Source organism: Drosophila kikkawai, chromosome 2R (genome assembly GCF_030179895.1).
Source record: "Drosophila kikkawai strain 14028-0561.14 chromosome 2R, DkikHiC1v2, whole genome shotgun sequence".
NCBI lineage: Eukaryota > Metazoa > Arthropoda > Insecta > Diptera > Drosophilidae > Drosophila > Drosophila kikkawai.
This window is the reverse complement of record NC_091729.1, coordinates 10,624,065-10,645,058: the sequence shown is the minus strand read 5'-3', so window position 1 is coordinate 10,645,058 and position 20,994 is coordinate 10,624,065. Positions and strand designations below refer to the sequence as shown.

At 43.1% G+C, this 20,994-nt stretch overlaps 1 protein-coding gene across 1 annotated transcript; it reads left to right on the top strand.

Annotated features, from left to right (window-relative positions):
* The first annotated feature begins 1 nt into the window (after window position 1).
* Np (serine protease notopleural) lies at window positions 2-14,790 on the top strand. Its single transcript, XM_017172094.2, has 10 exons — window positions 2-116; window positions 6,072-6,279; window positions 9,831-9,988; window positions 10,054-10,652; window positions 10,777-11,798; window positions 12,070-12,516; window positions 13,468-13,645; window positions 13,707-13,859; window positions 13,922-14,193; window positions 14,255-14,790. The coding sequence occupies exons 2-10, from the start codon at window positions 6,072-6,074 to the stop codon at window positions 14,416-14,418; spliced, it is 3,201 nt and encodes a 1,066-aa protein (XP_017027583.1). The 5' UTR covers window positions 2-116; the 3' UTR covers window positions 14,419-14,790.
* Window positions 14,791-20,994: the final 6,204 nt, after the last annotated feature.

Genomic DNA, 20,994 nt, shown 5'->3' with positions numbered 1-20,994 from the left:
ACATAGCTTGGAAAAATGCGTAAAGCCTAAGGCAAGAAGTGCAGTTCGAAGAGGAAATATATACAAAAACGAAGGAGCATTTATGTGAAAATATTAAAAGTGATCTGAGAATCTGGGTAATTTCTACTCTTTAAATATTTTTTTGTTAAACTAAAAACAAAGAACCTGACTTGGTAAAAGAGGTCACCTTTTAAATATGTCCAAAAAAGGAAAATTAAGTGAAATTTTGAAATTAAAAAGACAAAAAAAAAAATATATATATTTAAAAAAAATTTACAAATTAAGAAAGTTTATAGAGAAATATTAATCATTCAAATTAATGAAATAATGAAAGAAAGAATATAGTGTTTTTTTTTTTAAAACCTTTAATAACATTTAAGAATAAATAATGTTCCCTTAAAAACAGTTTGTAAACTTACCAAAAAGAACACACCATTCAAAATCTTTTCAAGGAATCACTTGAGAGATGGCTCCATGCAATTCTTATCAGCGAACAGGTTTGGCTGTAAGCTGAAGAGCTTCCCAGGCAGAAGCAGGCGATAATAAAGATTGACTTTCTTAACCTGAAGACGTGCATAAATTAAAACACAAACAAACTGCGGCACACTCACACACCTGAGCACACACCGCACACAAACACACACTCAGAAGCCCAGGTGACAAAGAATGGCAAAGCAAAAACAAACTCATTTGCACCACAAAAATATTAAAAGAAAAAGCCACCGAGTGTCCATCTCTGTGTGTGTGTGTGTGTTTCTTCGGTTGTTTCTCTGTTGTCTTCTGCTTCTTGCTATTTTAATGTGAAAGCGCTGTTAACCCCAAACCGAATTCCCCCTACCTCCTGCCCAACCCCACACCACCCCGCCAAACACCTTTTGCCGCCAATCAGCTGTGCCGCCCCAAAAAGAGAGAGGCACAGCGCGAGAGAGAGGCAACAGAGAGAGTGTGTTAGTGTGTGTGCCAGAGGGAGTGTGAAGTTCATTTGAATAAGAAATAGCGCCTAGCTTTTGGCCGTTCTCGCTGCTGGCCTTAATGTAAACCGTTATGCGCGTAGCCGCTGCTGCCGCCGTCGACTGCACGCATGCGCACATGTTGACAGGCTCCGGGATAGAAGCGCACAGGTGGGAGCGAGAGGGGGAAAAGCTGAACGGTACACTGGGGGAAATATTTGTACTGGAACTTTTATTTAAATAACTAAAGAAAACTTAAGAAATAAATAAAGTTAAAACAATAAATTCAAGAAATAAATATTATAAATTTAATATTGAAAAACTTCTTATTAAAACTTCTCAAGAAAACACCCCTGCCCATCTAGAATTTTATAAGGGAAGCTCTTTTTTTCTCAGTGGAACAATTTCGCTTTGTGGTTCTTCAGCTCTGCCGGCGTCGCCAAATCTCAGCCAACGCCGACAGCGACTGCAGCAGAGGCAGAGACAGCCGGCAGCGGCTGAGGCAGAGCCAGGTGTGTGGATCTTTTGTGCGAGCGCTACTCCGCAGACGTGCGCAACTTGTCGCGCTCTTAACTTGGTCTTCTGCTGCTGCCACTGCCTGCCGCTTCTTCTCCTTCGTCTTCTGGCCAAGACAGGCGCGCGTGTGTGTGAGTGTGCTGGCGCAAGCGTGTGTTCGTCCGTGCGTGTGTGTCGTCGGTGAAATAATATAATTGGCCTGACCCAAAGTCCCTCCGCGGCAAGTTCAAGTGCGTCCAAAAGAAAAAGAAGGAGACACAAAAAAGAAAACCGAGGCGAGGAAGAGAATCTCGGGAAAGACCGGAGATTTTCCCAGTGCCAGCAATTATCCGGCTAACAGTGCTTTGTGTGATTTTTTTCTACTTCGTCGTCGCCGTCGTCTTCGGCAGCCTGGCCTAAAACAAAAGGTAGCAAGCGAAACGAGTGTCAAAAAACCAAAAAACCAAAGAGCCAAAAGTGAAGAAACTCATAAAACAAAGCTTAGAACAGGCCCAGAAGTTGAGCAAGAGGAATCATAACAATCATAGTTGAGAGAAATGAGCCAAAGTAGTGAGTGAACCAAAGCCCAAGACTCGAGGCCAATATCCGAAAAAAGGGGAACAAATCTAAAAAACAATGCTAATAAAAAAGTGCGTGTGCTAGTGCACTTTCTACCGCGTACAAGTCAATTAAGCGCCAACTCACAATGCCCACAGCAACAAAAGCAGCCAGAGATACGAATGCCGAGATACAGATACCAAGTCACAGATACAGATACAGATGCGCAGCCGATAGATGCGCATAACTGCAACTAACTGCATCGGCAGGCAGCATCGCCAGCAAAACAAGAGCAACAAGTTCAAGCGCCGCAAACACGGCCAAAGCTCAAAAACAAGTCCAAAGCAAAAGTCGCTGCTGCTGCGGCTCCTGCTGTAAATTTTATTGAAATTCCTGTAAAATACAAGCCAGCCAGCCAAAGCCACGAGAGCTGGCAACGGCAGCCTCTCAGTACAAGTGTTTCAATTGCGACTGCCGCTTCTGCTTGTGCTTCTGCGGCTGCAGAACTTTGCCTTCGCCAGCTTCCACAACCTCCGCAGCAGCCACAGCCACAGCCATCACCTCCTCCTTATCCTCAGCCTCTCCTGCTCTCCTTCTGGCGGCTGCACCTTGGCAAACGATTTTTGCTTTTCGGTTTAAAGAACTGGTCTGATAGTGGTTATGCCAATGCCCAGGCGAGGGTATACGGGGTTAGATGGAATACTAAGCAGGCGCTGGAGAAGAGTGTTGCTGGATTTTTTACAAAATTCAAAAAAATATAATATCTAAATAATAAATAAGTGTTAGGTTTGATAACAGCCGAAAACCTTAATATCCCTTAAAGAACTAATTCTTAAACTCCAGAAATGAAATCAGAAAAAGGACTCGTCCCTTAAATCGGAGACAAATCAGAGTCTTAAATTATTTCTAACACAATAATCTCCTAAGTAGAAGAAGGTTGAATAGGAAGAAGATATCCAATGTTGTTGTTTATTTATTCACTTGTAAATTACTCCTTGAGAATCTTCCCTAAATAACTGAGTATCAGCCGGTCGATTTAGTCACTGCCACACACGAGGTTCTTCCTTATTGTTAAAGGCCTGCCAGTCCGCCTGTCTTTGGTCTAAAACGCACTCGACAGTGGCGGCGAGTGGAGGAGGAGGAGGTGGGGTCTTGGAATGGGGGGCGCAGCCCGTTTGGCTTGCGGCCACAGATGATCTGGCAGTAGGATGCCTCTTGCGTTATTTGCATTTCACGTTCACATTCACAATCACGTTCACGTTTACGTTCTGGGGCCCGCTCTGGTTTATACAGGTTTGCCGGGGCAGAGATCTCCTGGCAGGAAGATGATAATGATGGGATGATAGGCTGGGAGTCGGGCTGATTCTGCGTGGAGTGGCATGAAATGGCTGGCAGTAATTATTGTAATTTGCATTCGGCATTTGCAATTGAGAAATTGCCGTTGATGGTTGCAATGAACCTGCTGCATTGGTGGCAGCTGCCGAAACAATTAGCCGGCCCCCATCGAGTTTGTGCCCTGAGTCTTTCGTTTCGAACCAATCAAATTGGACCAGGGAACTGGTAGCCACCGAACCAGTGGCCCGTGGCGGCAGCCCGCATCCCAGTAGACGACACGTTACGGAAAAAATAATATAACGACAAAAAAAAAAAACGAGAGAAAAAAATACAAACAAAATTTCTCCAAGCTCCGCTTTTGGTAAGCAGAAATGAAAGCAGCGCCAAGCGAGACGCACTTCTTATTTGATTACACTAGAAACGCGCTTAGTCCGATGTGTATGTGGTTTCTTTTGACGAACTACAGCCGCTCCACGGCAAATGGCATAATTCTTTTGTTCAGCATTTGAAATTACAAGCTGCTCTTGTTGCTGTTGCTGCTGGCATTTCACTTTTCTTTTAGGTAAATACTAAAAGAAGCCACAAAGAAATTCGTTGGCTTTCGCTTTTTACCCAGGGCCGGGCAAGGCAAAGGCAAGAGCACACACATACTGGCGGAATACCGACAAAATGTATTTTTAATAACAAACAAAACAAATTGTAATTTCACTTTTAACGAGCCAACGGAATTGTCACTTGTATCGAGTCGCGAGTGGCCGCGAGCCGCGATCTGCGAGTGGAAATTACTTAATTGCCCATAAGCCAGCTGGAGGGACTGTCCCGGCGGGATGCTCGCTGGCAATCATGCAAATCATCCGCTGGCTGTGACCCAGATCAGGCCCCATCTCACTTCTTCCCAGGCGTGTATTCGCATTCGCATTCAGATTCTGGTTATCGCTCAGAAATTCATGTTAATTTGCACACACAGAGAGCGGCAACGCCAACACAATTATACAGATACGCATATACCGATATGGCCTGAACGTGACCCAAATACACAAATAGCTGGCCAACATTTTTGAGGCTGCGAAAAGCCAAACAATCGTGAAACTGGACTTGAGATCGTGCTTGGCCGTGCTATTAGCCGGTATCAGTTTAGTTCTAGCGCCTAATTGAGGTAATCTGAATGCATATGTATGTTTTATGGCTTCCGTTCTCGATTCTGTGCGATGCGGATTTAGCATTCGGGCCTAATTAAAGCTGCTGTCGAAGTTTCCCTACTCCATCTCCTCCTGCTCTGTATCTCTCTTTACCTCTCTCTGTCTGTGTCTTGGCCAAGTTCAACGACCGTATTACGCAACACACAATGAGAGTTACTCGCGGCTAATTTGTTCATTTCTCAACGCTGCAGAATCGTGACTGAAAGAAAGACCAAGCCAAACCAAACAGAACAGAACGCTCGATCAATGGGTGTCTGCGTCTGTGTGTGTTGTCACCGCAAGATGCCTGCGGCATATGGCATACCCCATAGTTATGGCCATGTGTGAGATACGGAGTCGCATTGTCATCGGATCCCGGAGCAGGTCCAGTTAGCTCTAGCCAACTCATCATCGTTTGTGGTTCGCTTTCTTTGATTGCTCCGGTTTATGTCATCATTTCTGTACATCTCCCAACGAACTTTCTTTCCCGATCGAACTCCGGCTCAATTAGGCGACTGTTGAACCCCCCCTGATGAGAACTAGCCATGGGAATGGGAATCGGATTTGGATTGGACTTGGACTTGGGTCGGGGATGGGCTGAAGACCGGTGTTAAATGCATTTCCGAACAGTTATATAAACGCTGGCTAACCAGATTATACAATCAGTTAAATGGTTCCCGTTCGGGTCGCTTTCTATGAGCACATACTACTTTTGCTTTCCATTTGGGGCATTTTAGGCATGACTAAACAAACACACCGCTCGGGCATATTACACATACGCCCTGGGTGCCTTGGCCGCCGCAAATTTAGCTCCGATCGGTTTCTGTTTCTGTGTTCCTGTCTCTGTCGCACTGCGTTGTTTTGTTTCATTGGGTTCCTCATTTTTGCATATGCAAGTCACCGGAGACAGACTTTCACCTACTTGAGTCAGCGGCTTCGGCGTATTGCCTCTACGCACTTGCTGCTTCCTCTGCCGCGCCCGCTTCTACATTTTCCAGAGGCGGAGACAGAAAATATTAATGGAGGGGGCTTTAAATATTATACTTAAGAAGTTTTTGAAAGTAATTTGGGTAATATCACAGGGAAGAGTAATTTAAACTGTTGGTAATAGAGCTAAGTTATTTTAATATAACCTTGTTGGTTATTTTAAAATTACTTAGAAGTTTGTAAAGCAGTAAAAAAGTCATTTATGGCCCTATAAATCATATATATTTCATGATCAAATTGCAAACTGCAAGGGTATAAAATCTTGAAATCAAGTAGTTAACTACCTTTCTTGCATATTATTATTTTAACTCTAGATATGCTCACTTTCAAATCAAAGTGAGGAAATAAATTGCTTTATTTATAATACTTTAAAATCATCTCCAAAGAGTTTAACCCCTCTGAATCTGCCACTGACTTCGGCAGTTGCTCTTTTGGCCGTACCCATTGGTTGGGTGTAGAAATCCCATATGTTTAGTGATCAATTTGAATAAGGTCGTAAAAACGTTTCACATTTCACATGACTCACCCAACGAAGAAAACTAATAAGCTTGTGGTTTACTTTTTGCAGATGGGTGCACAACACACGGATACAGATACCTATACGTACACAGCAGCATCCTCCGAACCGAGAGCCAAGAGCAGAGCAGCCACATCAACATCCCCATCCAGGATGCCACGTCCCAGCCTCGTCCTCAGCCTCCTCACAGTGGCCAGCCTCTTGCTGCTCACGATAGACGCCACTCCCGTCTTTGTGGATAATCCCAGCTTAGCACAGTGTAAGTGGTCACCCTTTCTGATTGAATCATCGTCCCCATCAAGCCATGGGTGTCAAACAATTACCGCTCTCACTTACCTGGAATTACCCAGATGCAGATTCAGATACAGAGATACGGATGCGGCTTGGTTTCCCAAGAACTCCAGCACTTTCTCTCACGTAGACAATCAAAAGTTTCTTTTCGGGAAGGGGAGCATCCACAGTGATTACAATGGAACGAAAACGCTTCGTCTGCCAGTAAAGTAAAAGAGATCCATCAGTCAGAAGCCAAAAATCTTGAGAAAACATAATAAGCACGTTCCAAAATAAGTTTTAAAAGGGAAGACAGGGGCACAATCCCGCGAGAAATGAATGAAATAATAAAAAACAACTGAATGAAGTAATAATTCAAAGATATGAATCATAGAGACTTCTTCTTTTTTTAATTCAAGATGAAATTCCTCAGAATTTGTTTAATTTTAATGAATTAATTTGATGTTTCATTCAAAATGAAAGCGAAATTTATTACAAAATTGAAGATTTGATTAATTGGGAAAGAAAACAACGCAGTAGGGGCACTAAAATCATTTAAATCTAACAGATTAACAGATTATTAGTTAAATATAATATAAATATAAATATAAATAATTCTAAAAAAAATGTATTTATAATTAACAAAAATCTAACTTTTTTTTGCTTTTAACTTGATGTTAAGAAATTATAGTTAACTATCAGCTTCCTTCTCCACATCAAGCCACTTGTGCTGGTAGCACCAATAAACTTTATTGCCAAAAAGAACGACTTAAAGACGGCAATAGAAAACAAAAGACTTAAGCTACGAACTTGACGCGACCGAAACCAAATTGAGAACAGCGAACCAAAGGCATGGCCAAAGCCAGAGCTAGAGCCAGAGCATTTCTAATGAAAGTAATCAAAATTAATGACAATAGAGACAGGCGTTGCCGGGAACGAAGATTAATTGGGTCACCGCCATTAAGAGTCAAATTTATACGCTATTAGCACTTCCTCCCCAGCGGCCGGCCCCACACAGCTGCCAATTTGTCTGCCGAAAGACAACAAAGCGCAGCCTTTGAGCTGCTCAGAGCGGTCGGCCAGAGATGAAAATAAAACTACAAAACTTTCATATATATATAGTATATAAACCGAGCAGCGCCGGCAAACGTCAGCGAGCAAAAGCAATTGAGGTCAGCCATCAAAGAATGTTGCCATAAAATAAGCAACCGCCGCCGCCAGTCAGGCCAGTCCAACTTGGACACCAGATCGGACAGGGAATCGGAATCGTACTTGGGCTGCGACTTGGACGCGGACTCTTGGCAAGAAAGTGTGTGTGTGCTGCCGGCGAGCATTTCATGTTTATGACTGGACCGCAGCGGCAACAAAGAAAATATAAATAATATGGATACACACACAGGCGGGGCGGGCGGCTGCAGAAAGCGGAAAGTAAATTTGATGGCAAGTGAAAGGGAAATAAAGCCAACCAGCCCGGAGATCGAACCGAGGCATTCTTCGGTTCTTTGACCCACTTAAGCCGCCACTCACTCACCCGCAATTGGGCCACGAAAATGCTGTGCCGCATTCGCATGCCAAAAACGAAAAACGACAACGAAAAAACGAATTTCCCGCATTGCAATGCGGGTCCGTACCTCTCTTCGAGACATCGATTCCATTCTGGCTGCCTGGCTGGCTTGGCCTGGCTCGGCTATTTGGTAGGCGAAGCGAGTGGCTAGCGAAACATATGCTAAGCTGTTGACCCAAAAAGCCACAAAACGAAATGCAAACAGAAACAGAACCACCGCTGCCGGCTCTGCCACGATCCATGGAACGTGACCGTGTCTCTCGGTACTGAATCCCCCTTTCGATGGATTTCATTTCGTTTCGTTTCGATTGATTCTTCTTCGTCCAAGTTCGTGCCTTGAGTCATCTGTTTTTTTGGTTTGTTTCGGGAACTAAAATGCGCTGGCCAGCGAGCTCATGACAGAGTTTCGTGTTAATTGCATAAGAAATGCGCGACACTTTACGGCCAAAGTTCAATAAACGCAAAACGCCAAAAAGGCTGTGGGCAATATTTATTTCAATACCCTGCAAGAGTGAGGGAATATTGGTTACTATTTCAATGGAATTAAATTCAAGTTGAGCTAAAAAAGAAAGAATATAATAATAACATTACAAAGTGAATGCATTTCTTAATATATTTAATGTATGAATTTCAGAATATCTGTGATATTTTTTTCTTTTTGGTTCTGAATAACCAACATAGACTGCAAAATAACTGTGTTTCCTTCTTGGGCAGGCCTTTACTATCATTGTTAATGGTATAGCATAATAGTTTAAAACAAAAACCTCAAACAGATAAATCAACTTTTGACACAGCAACTTTATTTCTTACTTTTTTGTCTAACATTTATATTGTGAGGCTAGATGATGAATATTTAATTTGTCTTTCAAATGACTTATAAATGAATGCTTGTTCTATTATTTAAGAGATTCTCGACTTAAACTGTTGACTATTTCCATTTATAAGGCCCATTTCCAAAAAGAAAGAAATCTCAGATTTTCGCACCTTCGATAAGGCTTTCCAAAAAGGTATTTAAGCCAGCCAAACGATGCCCTGCTTTGTTTTCTCTCCATTTAGCAGAGCAGCAGAGCAGCAGGCATGCAAAGTGCGTTATTTATATGCAAGTATTTTAAGCGCTTAGCCCGAAATGCTTGCCTCCGTCGGCTTGTTAACTAAATTTATGGCCAAAAGGGGGTATCAGGACCGCCAACAGGGCTGGCTTTGTCCCTGGCCGGAAACAAAAGCAATATATAAACACAAATGCTATGTCCACATGAAGCTCTTGGCCCCGTGCTGGGGCCTGTGCAATTATATAAGTTCAAAGCTCGAGCTTGGATAATTCTCGGCTCGATTACACAATGTCGACAGCGACAACGATGGTGATGATGATGACGATGCTGGCGGTTCTTGGGGCAGCGCGCAGTGCGGTGGCCGCAGAAAAGCAGAAATCATAAATAAATAACAATAATGCGGATGGGCTACTGTGTTGCCTCATCGGGCGGTCTTATATGCGATGATGATGACGCCCTTCAGCGATCTTGCGGCTTTTATGGGTTCTCCTCGTGTTTGGGCCGCGGCTTTGGGTTCATGTTCATGTGTTCGTCTTCGTCTTCGCTTGTTGCCACTTCATTTTCACTTGTGTTAACTGTTTGCCTAACGGTAAAGGCCTGGCTCAAATTGGCGTACAAATTCGAAGGCGTTAATCGGCCCGGCAAACGGAAATGGTGTGGACCAGTCGATTCGAATCGGTGGATCCAGAATAGGAATAGGAATCATATGTGCTCCCTGGCCCTCCCCTGTCATCGTCTTCATCATAATCATCATTAGGGGGGCTATTATACTGATTATGATGGTTGTATTTCTGGACAGAAGCTAAACAATAATAGTTTTCAGTTCGGTATAAACTTTTTTAATTATTAGGTATATCTTTTTTTTATGCTGCTTGAAATATATTATATATGACTTAAACTAATATTTCTTTTTATATTTTCTTGCAGTCCAATCTGGTCGAAATATCCGCCATCTGCCCTGCATTGTCCGAAAGTCCGGACGCTCGGGAGTCTGTATGTTCGCCATTGACTGCATCAAGCAGAATGGCACCCACCTGGGCACCTGCATCGATCGCTTCTACTTTGGCTCTTGCTGTGCCCTGAAGGTAAGTCACAAATCCTCTCAATCTCCTCCAGATTACTCTAATGTGTATCTTATTCCTACCCCCAGGAGGAAGCCTCGCTCTTTGCACCGGAGATCAATGACAATAGCATCGACCAGAATACCATCTCCCACTTTGCCCATGAATCCACCACTCTCCCCACCAGTGCTCTCTTCAAGCTCACCACCGAGAGCAGCCTGTCCACTACCCACCACCAGAGCCCTCAGTCATCCACCAACGAGCTGCTCAAGAACGTTACCCAGTCGTATCTGAGCACCTCCAAGCCCGCTACTGGGGCCAGTACTCTCTCCACCACCCGCCGCCCATCGCTGGCACACACAACCCACAAGAACTCACACTTCGTGGTCCGGACCACTTTCAAGCCCAGCGGAGCACCTGCTTCTCCTTCGTCTACTGCTTCTTCTGCTCCCTCGACAACAACGTCGTCGCTGCCAACAGTTAAGCCGCCGCGCAGACGCACCACCACAGCCAAGCCCGTGCTAACTACGGTTCCGGTGGTGCAGGAGCAGCGCATTGAAACCACCTCGGTGCCCACCAAGTTTGTGACCTTCCAAATTGTGGAGACCACGACTCCGCCAGTGACGGAACCTACTCGTCAACAGCAGGAGACGACCACGACGGCAGCACCAACCAGGCGGCACACCAGGTATTTATAAATTTATTTCCTGTCAAAAACAAGAAATACTTAAGTAATTTTCTTCATAAATAATTAAAAGTATATATATTTAAATCCAATTAATTAAACATTTCATTCATTACTTTACTTCTAGACCCACTGCGAGCAGTTCAGCGGCTAGCAGGACGACCAGCAAACCCACAGCAGTCCCTACCAGCCCCCCAACAACGACGACGACATCAACAACCCCAGTACCCACAACTCCAACACCAACCAGAGCCGCTGTGACCACCCAACGCCCCACACCGCCGCTGCGCACCACTACGCCCAAGCCCCACAAGACGCATTCCAGCCGGAGACCTGCGCCGTCCAAGAAGCCCGTTGGATCAACATCCACAACAATTAGTGGATCGCAGTCCACGAGGAAACCTATTGACAGCCTGGCGAGCAGCACCACAATCACTTTGAGTAACAACACAGCTACTACTGTGCCGGCACGGAGACCAGTGATCCACACGAGCAGCAGTAGCATCAGTAGTTCCACCAGCTCGACAACAAGCAGCACATCATTTAAGGACGAACTCAACAATAACCGGACAACCATTAAGGTGCCGGAACGCACCACTCAGGCGCCACGTCCAAAGCCCAAGCCCACTGGGGAAATTGTAAAGGTGCCGGCTCTTCTGGCGGAACCTACAAGCCAACCCACAACAGCGGCAGATACCAGCAGCAGCATTAGCAGTAGTAGCAGTAATCCTCCCAAGACCTCGCCCAGTAGCACCACCCCTCTTCTGGTGACCAAGAAGAAGCCGAGCACCACCACAGCTGGAACAACAACCACTACCAGCACTACGAAACCCACTCGCCGAGCTACAACCAAAGCTCCGACAACAACTACCCCCAAACCCACTACAACAACCCCCTCAACAACAACAACAACCAGTAAACCGAGCACTACAACTACAGTGAAGCCCCTACTAACCACAGAGGCTCCTTTAAGCGTTCCCGAAACGCCAGCCACCAAGAAACCCGGCCTAATTACCTGGACAGACGTCGAGGCTGAGCCGCCAACAAATGCCAGCATTTCCAATGACTGGCAGCCCGCACCGCCGCCCAACTGGATGCCACTGGCCACCCCAGTCCCGGAAGCGAGCAATAAAACAGGAGCTACAACAGGTAAGTTTACACTCCGCCAAAAAGGGAACTTGAATCTAGATAGGAAACTAAAGCCCAGAGATGATAGGAAATTCTTCCTCAACTGCCTTCAGAGTAAAATTATAATTCATTGCAAGGGTATAATTCGAAAATAACTTTATAACTATTGCTAGGCAATGACATTATCCTGGAATCCTTAACCGGCCCTTCCAAAAGCCACTTAGGGGCTAATAAATACTCATACATATACATAGTTCTTCCTTAAAAACTATACTTACACTCCTATTTACAGCCCCTCCCAGTGCCACCGACAAAGTGGTCATCTCGGTGGCCACCAGTGTCAGTGAGGTGGAGACGCACGGCACGGCCAAGCCGCACAAGACCACGAAGCCGCCAAGAGTCACAAGTACACCAAAACCACCATCAACAACAACAACAACAACAAAAGCTACGACAACTGCAACGCCAACCACAGTGAAAACCACCGAGGCTCCGTCGAGCAGCGTGGAATTGGCCTCATCTACATCATCCTCCGTTGAGCTGAGCAACGAGGTGGCATCCAGCAGCAGCGGCATAAGCAGTACTATCAGCAGCAGCACCACCAGCAGTCCCGAAACCACATCTGCCGGTGAAACCACCGATTATAGCGGCGAAGAACCGAACACCACGACCATTGAGGCCACTGGCAGCACCACCGTGGCACCCGCCAATGCTCTGGAGGGCGTCGATTACAAGGAAGGTGAGTGATCGAGAGGAGCAGCGGGGAAAACTTGTTTCCTGCGGGAAGAAATCTATTAATACACTCGCAGCTCACTCAGCCTCACTTTGGCCATAAGACAAAGCCAACGTGTGCGTGGCCATTAAATTCAATTTGAAGGCTAAACGCTGGCCTTGAGCCAGCATCGGGCTGAAGACCAAGAAGCGGAGACATCTTCCGAGATGCAGTCCCGGGGCCAGCTCATAAATGGTTACACGGGGAAAAACTGGAGTGTGATTGCTTTTAAATTGATTTTAGTTGGCCTTAAAAGGGGGTTATTTCCTGCTTCCATTAGTTTATTTTACAAAGGAAGTGAATTTTAAGTTTCAACTTAATTTCCCTAATTATTTTTCCCTGTGTAAGAACACTCCTAAGCTGAATCTTCTGCTAGACACAGTCCGCAACAATTTTTACAGCAATCATTTACAATAATGACTGCATCGTGTATGGGATCGCCTCGGTCATTGTGCCGCTTGGGTCACGTTGCTGCTTGCTGGCCGTCGTCTGCAGAGTCCAGCCAGCCGGCCAGCGAAGAAGAAAAGGAGCCAATGCAATGGCCCGATCCCCTCCCGACCTCGAGTCCTCCTGCTGTCCCGTCAGCAGCCCGTTGACCGATTTGCGGCTGGCAAAAGCAATCTTGATGCACGAATCGAAACGAGTCGCGACGCGGCTCAGCCGAGCCTGGTTCGGTTCGGGCCAAGTTGCGAACGAGTTGGGCTGGCCATAAAGTAGGCCGTTGACTGCCTGCCTTGCGGATGGCCAAAGTCAAGGACTGGGCCGTGGCCAAAGCACATTACATTTCGGGCTGCGGCCAAGATGACTGAGTGCCGTGGCGGAGTGATTAAAATGTTTAAGGCCCTGGCGGCCCATTACTTTAATTGTGACCCCCGACGCAGGCCTATTAACCAAGCTCTCGCTTTTTATCCTGTCCAGTCTGCGGCCGTCGCATGTTCCCCGAGCCCAGGATCGTTGGTGGAGCCAACGCCGCCTTCGGTCGCTGGCCCTGGCAGATCTCCCTGCGCCAGTGGCGCACCTCCACCTACCTGCACAAGTGCGGAGCGGCCCTGCTGAACGAGAACTGGGCGATCACGGCGGCCCATTGTGTGGACAAGTGAGTAATCGATGCCTCTTAATGTTTACCATCCCCCTTACGAATGTGTCACTTCCTCCAGCGTGCCGCCCTCCGATCTGCTGCTGCGCCTGGGCGAGTACGACCTGGCCGAGGAGGAGGAGCCCTATGGCTATCAGGAGCGCCGCGTCCAGATCGTAGCCTCGCATCCCCAGTTTGACCCGCGCACCTTTGAATACGATCTGGCTTTGCTCAGGTGAGGAACCTCATCCTACTTCGATCCTTGATCTAACACTAAGTCGCTCTCATTCCAAACAGATTCTACGAGCCCGTCGTCTTCCAACCCAACATCATACCTGTGTGCGTGCCGGACAACGACGAGAACTTCATTGGACAGACGGCCTTTGTCACGGGCTGGGGCCGCTTGTACGAGGACGGACCGCTGCCCAGCGTGCTCCAGGAGGTGGCCGTGCCGGTGATCAACAACACCATCTGTGAGTCCATGTACCGCTCGGCGGGCTACATCGAGCACATCCCGCACATCTTCATCTGCGCCGGCTGGAAGAAGGGCGGCTACGACTCCTGCGAGGGTGAGTTGTTGACAGATTATATGTAATTTCTGGGATTACTGAGCATGATCCTCTTTCACAGGTGACTCCGGTGGCCCCATGGTGCTGCAGAGGGAGTCCGATAAGCGCTTCCACCTGGGCGGCGTCATCTCGTGGGGCATTGGGTGCGCGGAGGCCAACCAGCCAGGCGTGTATACGCGCATCTCCGAGTTCCGGGACTGGATCAACCAGATACTGCAGTTCTAGACTGGATCGGGGGCAGAGAGACCTCCTTAGCGAATGCCCAGCACCACCACCACCAACACTTTCCGCGGAATCCAACTGAGACTCGGACTCGTGCTTCGGTTATGGAGAGATCAAGAGATCGGCGCATCGGCCATAACCCGAGCAACGATTCCAGTTGCTCCACCTCACCTGTCACCTGTCACCCGTCACCTCCCAACACTGCCCAGTGAACCACAAGCTGATAGCACTTCCATCGTCATAATCGTAATCTTAACCGTACTATAGCCTAACCCTACCACTAGTTAGTGAATGTGATTAACCAGCACACTAAGCGAACTAAGCGAAGCAGTCACAGCTCATGTAACGTATTAATCGATCGATTGGACCTAATTTATTCCCATTTGCTGTACATAATTTTCTAAATTATTGCATAACATTTACACTCTAGCTTTAGTCCTACTTTACACAATATTAATTTAAAGGGGACCCCCCGCGAGCGGGGGTCCTTTGGTAGGGCATTATCACGTAAGTCGCTTCTCCTCGAATCCCGAATCAGGCGGCAGAAGCTATTGTAATTTTATCTTATAACGTACTGTAATTATTTATTTATAGCAGCTCATGCACACGACAAAATTAATTCAATTAAAATGTTTAAAACAATCAAAAGTCAGAGTTTGTGTTTTTCAGAACTAGGGGGAATATATAGAGTTTATTTTTTGACTATGAACATAATTATACCTACTTACTGAATATATTTACTTAAGGGGGGACATCTGAGTAACTTTTTTTAAAAATCGAAAATTTTTTTTTTGCTTAAAAATACTTTAGGGTCCTAAAAATAACATATCAAAAGATAGAGTCCGGCAAAAGTTTCTAAGTGTCAAAATTTTCCATTCTACGGCGATGCCTCACATGTAATCATATACGATTTTAAAACTTTAAACGCGATTATCTCAAAACCACTTTTTTTAAGTTGGCCGGAAACCTAACTCGAACAAATCTTAACCGATCGATCTGAAATTTTGACAGTATATTCAAAATACCTATGGCTATCGACACACGTAGGATTTTTTTTTTTTTTGCTTACTTTTTTTTTATCAACAATTTTGTGACGTTTTTTTCTCATGAAAATTAAAAATTTTATTTAATCACTTACCATTTTGCTAAAAATCAAAATATCGAAAAAAATCCCACGTGTGTCGATAGCGGTTGAGATATAGAATCTAACAAAATTTGATTTTTTGTTCTAGATCAAAAATTAAGGACGTTAGGTTTCCGGCCATGGACCCCTTTCAAAAAAATAGGGCCTACGAAGACATGCTGCACAGCCGCCATTTTGTTTTCGATTTATTAAAAAAAAATGTATTTTGTACTTCACATATAACATTATCAAACCTACTTAAAAATTTTTCGATTGCTTTTTCATTTGGCCAAAAAAAAATTCTTGAAAATCGGCTTTTTTTTGACCAGTTACTCAGATGTCCCCCCTTAAAGGAAGTAAAGTTTAATAATTATGTAGGCTCTATAACCGCAAAATATAGCGACATCTAGATGTGGGTTAGTAAAGTATCTCACAACACTCATCCATACCCGCCGCACGATTCTAGGTCGAGTCTGGTCGCTACACGCGCTGCTTGCCATTTAGCCTAGTGGTTAAGACATTGGACTGCCAGTCAGAGGTGCGTGGGTTCGAATACGGTTACTTTTATTTTCTTTCTTTCTTATATTTTCATTTACATTTTTGTTATTCGGTTATTAAGTATTGTTTCGAGTTATAGATTTCGTTTTATTTTTATATTTAAAGTAAACTTTGCGCTTTGTTCTAGTTCTTTTTATACCCTTGCAGGGTATTATAATTTCAGTCAGAAGTTTGCAACGCAGTGAAGGAGACTTTTCCCATTCTATAAAGTATATATATTCTTGATCGCATTCAACAGCCGAGTCGATCTAGCCATGTCCGTCTGTCCGTCTGTCTGTTTCTACGCAAACTAGTCCCTCAGTTTTAAAGCTATCTGAATGAAACTTTGCATATAGTCTTTTATATGCTCTCACTGCTATATATGTCGGAATGGGTCGGATCGGACGACTATATCATATAGCTGCCATTCAAATGTTCGATAAATTTTTAGATAAAAAATTATAACTTGGCTGTTTTTCAAAAATTTTGCATCATTTTTAGGATATGGCCATTTTATTATATTCCAGAATTTTGGTATAAATTTCATGAAATTCGGACGACTATATCTTATAGCTGCCATAGGAACGATCGGAAAATGAATAGGAAAAAAATGATAACTTCGTTGTTTTTCAACATATTCCTATTAACTTTTAGAAATGAGGTTCTTTTAATATTTCAGATTTTTGGTAAAAATTTTATGAAAATCAGACAACTATATCATATAGCTGCCATAGAAGCGATCGGTAAATGTATAAAATATGTAAAGCTGGGAATGTAAAACTGAAACTGTCAAACTGTAAACATAAACTTTAAACAGAATTTTCAAAATCAATTATTTTCATTATTAATTAATTTAAATTAAGTATGCAGATTTAATAACTGTAGAAAATCTTTTTTCCGATTTAAAATTAATGCTCTTTTGGCCGAGTTATGATATTTTTAATTAAAAAAAAAATCAAGAAGTTTTTTAATATAAAAAATCAGATTTTATAATACAAAATAATATTTTTCTAAGTCAAGGAATCATTTCCGACCCTATAAAGCATATATATTCTTGATCAGCTTTAACATGCGTATCTTTCTAGACATGTCCGGACGAAACCGATTTTTTGGCCATTTTTGCGAAATTTGATAAGGGGTTAGATCATTAAAATTAGCAAAAATGGCCAAAAATTTTGATTTCTTAAAATTTTTAATTTGGTATGCAGTTTTTTTTAATTAATGAAAACTAACACAAAACTACTTTCCGAATCGAAATTAATGCATTTTTGGCTTAGTTATGATATATTTTAATTGTTACCTGCAAGGGTATACAAACTTTGGCTGGCCAAAGTTAGCCTTCTTTCTTGTTTTAAGACTTATTTAACTAAAATAATACTTAACAAGAAAGGAAGCTAACTTCGGCACACCGAAGTTTGTATACCCTTGCAGATTGGTTTTGATGTTTATATTATAAATTTAAATGCTGAAAACACTCACAAAACAGAGTTTCATTACATTTTACTTATACTTATTATGTTTACAGTTTGACAGTTACAGTTTTACATTCCCAGCTTTACATTTTCTCCACATTTACAGATCGTTTATATGACAGCTATATGATATAGTTGTCCGATTTTCATAATAATTGTACAAAAATTCTGAAGTAATAAAAAAAGCTTATATCTAAAAGTAGATAAGAATATGTTGAAAAACAACGAAGTTATAATTTTTTTCCTATTCTTTTTCCGATCGTTCCTATGGCAGCTATAAGATATAGTCGTCCGATTTTCATAAAATTTTTACCAAAATTCTGTAATAATATAAAATGGCTATATCTCAAAAATGATGCAAAAATATTGAAAAACAACCAAGTTATAATTTTTTTTCTCAAAATTTATCGAACATTTGTATGACAGCTATATGATATAGTCGTCCGATCCGGCCCGTTCCGACATATATAGCAGTGAGAGTATATAGAAGACTCTTTGCAAAGTTTCATTCAGATAGCTTTAAAACTGAGGGACTAGTTTGCGTAGGAACGGACAGACGGACGGACAGACGGACGGACAGACGGACAGACGGACAGACGGACATGGCTAGATCGACTCGGCTGTTGATGCTGATCAAGAATATATATACTTTATAGGGTCGGAAACGTCTCCTTCACTGCGTTGCAAACTTCTGACTGAAATTATAATACCCTGCAAGGGTATAAAAATGCCATTCACTTCGCTGACCATACATACATATTGCTGTTGCAGCGCACCTTGGCCCATATTGCCTACTTTCTGGCGACATCGGAAGACGGATCTGTTAAGCAGGTCGTCTTTACCAAGATCGTAAGTACATACACATAGTGGAAGACGAGGGGCCGTCCTTGTGGACCTCCGCCACCTTTCGAGAAGGATGGACACGACAATGGGACATACAGACTTGCTCCACAGGAACGCGGTATTCCGCTGCCACGACAAGGAAGAGAAGTTGGCCCAAATCCGCTCCATGGCCAGCATCATCCCGGCCAGCGCAAAACGAAGGACACTCGCCGAAATCGACCGCACGGCTGCTGGAGTGCCACAAACTCGTCAGGAGAATTATTTGTTATTATTGTCCCGGCTAGAAAGCCAAAACCTAGACAAAGACCTGTCGAGGTAAGTGTGTACACACCAAATATGGCAAAATAAAATACTAAAGCGATTTTTTAGGCTTGCGTTTTAAATTCACTTCTTTGCTTCGCGCGGCGTCGCATTTCTTACCATATTCAAAATGAACATCGCAAAGAAAATGCAGTATACACTCGCAGAAATGCTTGAGGACCTGCCGGGAAATGCCTTGACGCCCCAAGAGCTGGAGGACGCGGCGATAGTGGCCGAGAAGGCCTATCGGCAGCTCCTGAACATTCCTGAATTCGATTCGGAACTGCCAAGAGGAGGCTCGGCAGCTGGTCTTGTTTAAGGGCAAGATATTCAACACGTTGCAATCAAAAATGGGAGAAATCGCGACCCGAATATTGCCAAATAAGAACGCGGATATGATTGAGAGGGAGGTCCACCAGGAGATCGACATCGAATCCACTTTGGGAAACATAGACGCCTCTGTAATAAAGATGTTCGTTCTGGACCTGGACCTGGACCTCGACCTTATGCCATCGAATATCTCGGCGAGGCTGGACGATGAGGTCAAGGACCCGGACCAGGATGAGTCCCTGCTGCTATCGTTTTTGCCGCTCCCGGCGACGACATCGCCACCGGTAAGACATTTTACATGACACATCTATTATCTATATATTTTTATTCTCTCCATATATTTAGGGTAAGGTGGGGTAAAGCCGACCTAGTAAATGGTTTTGGCTATAAAATGCTTATTTTACATCGGATAAAGTCGTTATATATACCAAATTAAAGGTTAGACTTTTGCGCAACGTTCTATAGCATAGCATTTTATTCATACCTTTGAAAAGTTTTGAGATACAAGCGTTTTACGAAAAAGTTCATTTTTGCTATGTTCAAAAATGATGGGGTAAACCCGACCGCCTATGTTTTTGGTTGATTTAGTACAGATATAACCTAAATATAGGTTTTGCAATGATAAATCAATCAATGTTATGTTATATAATGGTAATAAAAGATAAAAGAATTAAAAAAATTAAAATAGCAAAATAATTAATCAGTATCATCTGATTCGCTGCTCAAATAGCTTGCTGGCGTTTTTTGGTTCGAGTTGAACGTCTGGTTGGCTGCGATGTTGATGGGTTTGGTGTGATTGTGTTTTTTTTTGGATTTTTTGCGTCAGGATTTACCCCACTATTTAGAGGTCGGATTTGCCCCACCACGTAATTTTTCATAAAAACGCAATTAAAAAAGAAATTATGAAAAAAAATGAACCAAACTTATATGCACTTTGTAGGACTTTATTCAAAGAATCTAAATCCACTTACCTTTTCATGCGATAACTTTGACAAAAAGAAATATCCTGCAGTTAATTATGCACAAAAATGAAATTCAAAATTGTGAAAACAAACTTGTTGTCGTTTGACCATCTCAATGTTGACTAATAAAATGCTGTCATACCACCATTTACATTGTTTTCGATGCTCTACACGACAACACTAATATTATTTTGCGTAGTGCTTCCGATTTTCGAAAACAGAGGGAGGTCGGGTTTACCCACACTGTCGGCTTTACCCCACCTTACCCTATTCTTTTTTCCTCCATAAATTTATACAAAAAATACCAAAAGAAAAAGGACAATAATGAAGAATATACAAAGAACACTTTAATTAGACGTAAATCGTCAAATAATTTGTATCTCGATGAAAGATACATTTTATTAATTTTAAACTTCCTTTTCATATAAAAAAACAAACTTCGCGAAGCTCCTCGATTTTACTCGTATAGCACGAATTCCCCATGCATGAGACAACGCCGAACTTGGCAAGCAATATTCAACCATTATTTGGCAGGTGCCATTGGGAGCTCACAAACTGAAAACTTTCTTTACCGGGAGGCCGGGCACACGACTTAAATAAATAGAAAAATTTCCAACGTTTGTTTTGCTCATATAAAGTTATAAAATATGCGGAACATGTAGTCAGCGATTAACACGTATAGCCGGATGAAACTGAACTCGGTTGAATTTAATGCAAGAAAAATAAAATAAGACTCTGGTTGTTTCCTCCTCGGTATAAGGTTGTCACAAGTCATTGGAGAACCAAAGTTTAATATCTTTTATTTATGAATAACAAAATAACCATAGGGAAAATATAATATGTTATAACCCCATCGTTTTTAATACATTTTCATCTACTCTGAGATACGTAGATTTTTTATGATTAGGTATAAAATTTTGAAATAAAGTCTGGACGACAAAATCACAAGGATGCTAAAGGGAATTCTGGTTTTATTTTATAAAAGTAGCACCATTATATAGTATAGTTGAAT